General features: G+C 36.9%; 1 protein-coding gene across 1 annotated transcript; it reads right to left on the reverse strand.

Annotated features, from left to right (window-relative positions):
• Window positions 1-945: 945 nt before the first annotated feature.
• On the reverse strand, window positions 946-3,950 carry LOC123915168 (the record flags this gene model as incomplete). The annotated part of the gene is made up of 2 exons (XM_045966313.1): window positions 946-1,635; window positions 2,829-3,950. Coding segments are annotated over 2 exons (1,812 nt in total), but the record flags the coding sequence as incomplete, so codon positions are not given.
• Window positions 3,951-4,567: the final 617 nt, after the last annotated feature.

Here is a 4,567-nt window from a genome sequence, read left to right on the forward strand (position 1 = left end):
TTGCATTGCTACAATCCAAGCATCATCCTTCAGAGCTTCATCAATCTTTGAAGGTTCCATCATTGAGATAAGACCAACTAATGATTCCTCATTTCTCAGTTGAGATCTTGTCTTTCTTGGACTATCCTTGTTGCCTAATATCAGTTCCTCTGGATGTGATGACTTGTATTTGAAAGTATTTCTTGGGGGCTCATCATCTTCAGACTCATCAACATCAGGTTCAGCAGATGCTTCTGTTCTTGGTTGTTCAGAGTCTGTAGGAACTATTGTGTTCAGAGGTACTTCAGAGAATGGATGTTCTGAGTAGTTTGGAATATCTGAATATTGATCCTCTGATACCTGAAATCTAGACAAACCTTCCACAAGCTCTGACACTTGGTCAGGCTCTTTGTCATCAAATTTGACATGCATACTTTCTTCCACAGTGTGTGTTTCAGAAATATACAGTCTGTATGCTTTTGAGCGTTCAGAATATCCTATAAAGATACCCTTATAACCTCTAGCATCAAATTTCTTTAGATGGACTTTGTTGTTTAAGATGTAACATGTACATCCAAACTGATGAAAATAAGAAATATCAGGTTTTCTTCCTTTGAACAATTCATAAGCAGTTTTGTTCAACTTAGATCTGATATAGATTCTATTTTGAACATAACATGCTGTGTTTACAGCTTCTGCCCATAAAAACTTTGCTACATTTGTTTCATGCATCATGGTTCTGGCCATTTCTTGCAGAGTTCTATTCTTCCTTTCTACAACCCCATTTTGTTGAGGAGTTCTAGGAGAAGAGAATTCATGCAGAATGCCATATTTTTCACAAAAGTTTTCAAAAGGTTCATTTTCAAATTCTCCACCATGATCACTTCTAACTTTTAAAATAGTGTAGCCTTTTTCATTTTGAATTTGTTTGCAGAAGATGCTAAACTCATCATAAGCTTCATCTTTTGTTCTAAGGAATTTTACCCAAGTCCATCTACTGTAATCATCAACAATTACTAATCCATACTTCTTTCCATTGATTGAAGCAGTGTTAACTGGTCCAAAAAGATCAATGTGAAGAAGTTCCAATGGTCTTGAGGTAGAGACAATGTTCTTAGGTTTAAAAGATGATTTTGTAATCTTTCCTTTTTGACATGAGCCACAAAGTGTGTTTGAGTGATATTTAATTTTTGGTAAACCTCTGACAAGGTCAAGCTTACTAAGCTTAGAGATTAACCTCCAGTTAGCATGGCCTAACCTCTTATGCCAGATCCATTTTTCTTCACTCAAGGTCAAAAGACACATCACTTTTTGTTCATTCAAATCAGAAAGATTAACTTTATAAACATTGTTCTTTCTCAGACCTTTGAATATAATGGAGTTATCAGATTGTTTAGACACAGTACATGATTCCTTATTAAAGACAACTACATAACCATTGTCGCAAAATTGACTTATGCTCAATAGATTATGTTTAAGTCCATCAACTAACCAAACATCATTAATAGATAGGGAGGAATTACCTACTGTACCTGTACCTATTATCTTTCCTTTCTGATTTCCTCCAAAGCCAACAGAACCTCCTTCTTTCATGGTTAGCTTAGAAAACAGTTGCTTGTCACCAGTCATGTGCCTTGAACACCCACTATCCAGATACCATGAATGATTCATGATACTTCTTTGAGTGATAGGCTGTATGAGAAACAACTTTAATCACTACGGTGGAACTCTTTATCACAGTTAATGATAAAGTCATCCCAATATTCTTCCTCTTCATTTATCAAGTTCTGATTGTTAACTTGAGAACTTGTCAGCCATTGGTCAAGGACATAAGCCCTTCTTCCTTTGCATAGGACTTGTTTCCATACTCTAGGTAGGACATATCCTTTCCTAGTTGGTAAATCTGAATGATACATAATTTCTGCTTTTGGTACCCATCTTCTGGGTCCACGCTTGTTAGTCCACAAATGTTTACTGTGTTGTTGAGTGTGAGAGAAAGATTTTGGTTTGGAATAATAACTCTTTTGAAAATGTTTCTTAGTTTGAGTTCTGTTATTATTCCAGGACTTGGATTGTTTATGCTCCCAGAGTTTGTATTTATCACCAGTCCATTGATTTGACTGGTTATATTTACTGACTCTAGAATCATAAATAACCTTAGTCCAATGTTGCCTCTGAGGTTTGAGATTTGACTTCCTTTTAAAAACTTCTGAGCCTTTAGGTTGACTTTTCTCATGAACTAGAATTCCTCTGGTTCCAGAAGTTGAAGCATCAGATTTTGAAACTTTCAGAACATCTGAACTAATACTGTCAAGTTCTGAACAGCTTTTATCTTCTGAGCTTTTCTTCCCAGATCCTGAGGAACTTGGTTCCTCTGAGTTGTCATTTCCCAAATCTCTCAGATTATTATCCTCATCTTCCAGAGTACCAAATTTCTTTCCTTCTTCACTCTGAGGTACAACATAGTAAACCCAAGATTTTCCAACCTTTTTGGGATAGGTCTTTAGCTTTGAATATGTTCTACCATATTCATAGCCAAGTCCCTCTCCTCTATGTCTCATGACATTATAAACAAGATTAGCAGCTTTGCTCTTACCAAGGTTGAGATGCACAAACTGTTGAAGAGCCATTTCTTGCTCATCAGTAGGTTTGTGACACACAGCACAACCCTTTTCAAGATCATTTACTCTATTCAGAGTTTCTTGATATAGACCTTGAAAATGTTCTGCTTGTTCAGTCAGAGTGTTAAGGTTATCTTGTAAAACTTTTTGTTTACTTAACACTCTGAGATGTTTCTCAATGACCTTGTTAAGTGCAGTTATAAGTTGAGATTTAGAACAGTCAGAAAATACCTCATCAGTTACTTCTGAATCTGATTCTGATTCATCGTCTGAGTCTACATCTGAGTCAGTTGAAGCCATCAGGGCTAGATTTGCCTCTTCTTCTTCCTCAACTTCTTCCTCAGATGATAGCTCTTCAAAAGTAGCCATCAGACTCTTTTTCAATCTGCTCTTGAATTGTTGCTTCTTTGAGCTGTATCTTTTGCTTTTGTCTTTAGCAGATATTTCTGGACAATCAGCAATAAAGTGTCCTGGCTTCTTACAGTTGAAGCAATTCTTCTGATCATCCTTTTTGCTGACAAAATTTCTGGAGCTGTTACCTCCTCTGAAATTTCTTTTGTTAAATCTGTTCCATTGCTGAAACTTGGTGAATAAAGCAAACTCATCCTCATTCATCTCATCCTCTTGACCATCAGCAGAAGATTCTTCTTCAATATCAAGAAGCTGAGTCTTAAGAGCCTTAGAAGTAGTCTTAGTTGACTGTAAAGCCACTGACTTAGACTTCTTCTTAGTTTCTGAGTCAGCATCCAGAACCATCTCATGGCTTCTGAGATTGCTTATCAGAGCTTCAAGACTCAGAGTCTTGAGATTTTGAGCTTCCTCTATTGCAGTGACCTTAGGTCTCCAAGCAATAGGAAGACTTCTCAGAATCTTCTGAACATGGTCATAGGTTGAATAACTTCTCTTAAGAGCTTTAAGACCAGATACAAGGATTTGAAACCTTGTAAACATAGTCTCAATGTTTTCATCTTGTTGCATAGTGAAAAGTTCATATTGTCTTATCAAAAGACTAGCTTTAGCCTCTTGAACCTTTTCATTTCCATCATAAGTAGCACACATAGAATCAAAGATAGATTTAGCAGTAGACTTGTTTTCTATTCTGACATAATCCTCATGTCTAATAGCACCAACAACAATGTCCTTTACTCTATGATGTTTTGTGTAGATTTTTAGGTTAGCTGGTGTGAGTAACTTTCTATTCTCCATGGACAACCTACCATGTTCATTCAAGTTTTCAAAAGTTACTCCCAACTCAACCAAATCCCACAACTCATGATCAATAGCAGTAATATTGCTATACAGTCTCTCTTTCCACCACTCAAATAATGAAGCATCACCATTGAATATAGGGGCTTTTCTGTTGCCACTATGTTCATGTGATTCATTACTTAAGTAGTCATAACCAAAAGCATTTCTAGGACCACCACCAGCACCACTGGCCTCTTCACCGGTTGTTCTAGTGCTACTATCGTCTCCTCCAGACATAGTGTTCTCACAAGATCTTTACTGTCTCACTGTTAAGTGAAAGTAACAGACCAGGCGCTCTGATACCAATTGAAGGTGTGAAAACACAAGAAGGGGGGGGTTGAATTGTGTTTTAGCTAAGTTAAAACTTTTTCAAGTTCTTAACTCAACTACGTTAGCAGCGGAAAAGTAACACAATAAATAACAAGATAGAGAGAGAGAAATCACACAAGCAATTTATACTGGTTCCTCTCACAAAACGAGAGTAGTCCAGTCCCCTTGCACTTCCAAGGGAGTTCACTATAATCACACAAGATTACACCTGCTCAAGCACACAAGCAAGAGACTTCTCAACAATGCTCAAGCACACAAGCTTAAGACTTCACACTTAAGCACACAAGCTTAAGTCTCACACTTAAGCACACAAGCTTAAGTTACACACGTAACAATAAAGTATATAAAAATATACAAGTGCTCTTAGATGAACCTAAAGAGAGCAAATA

Source organism: Trifolium pratense, linkage group LG3 (assembly GCF_020283565.1).
Source record: "Trifolium pratense cultivar HEN17-A07 linkage group LG3, ARS_RC_1.1, whole genome shotgun sequence".
Taxonomy (NCBI): domain Eukaryota; kingdom Viridiplantae; phylum Streptophyta; class Magnoliopsida; order Fabales; family Fabaceae; genus Trifolium; species Trifolium pratense.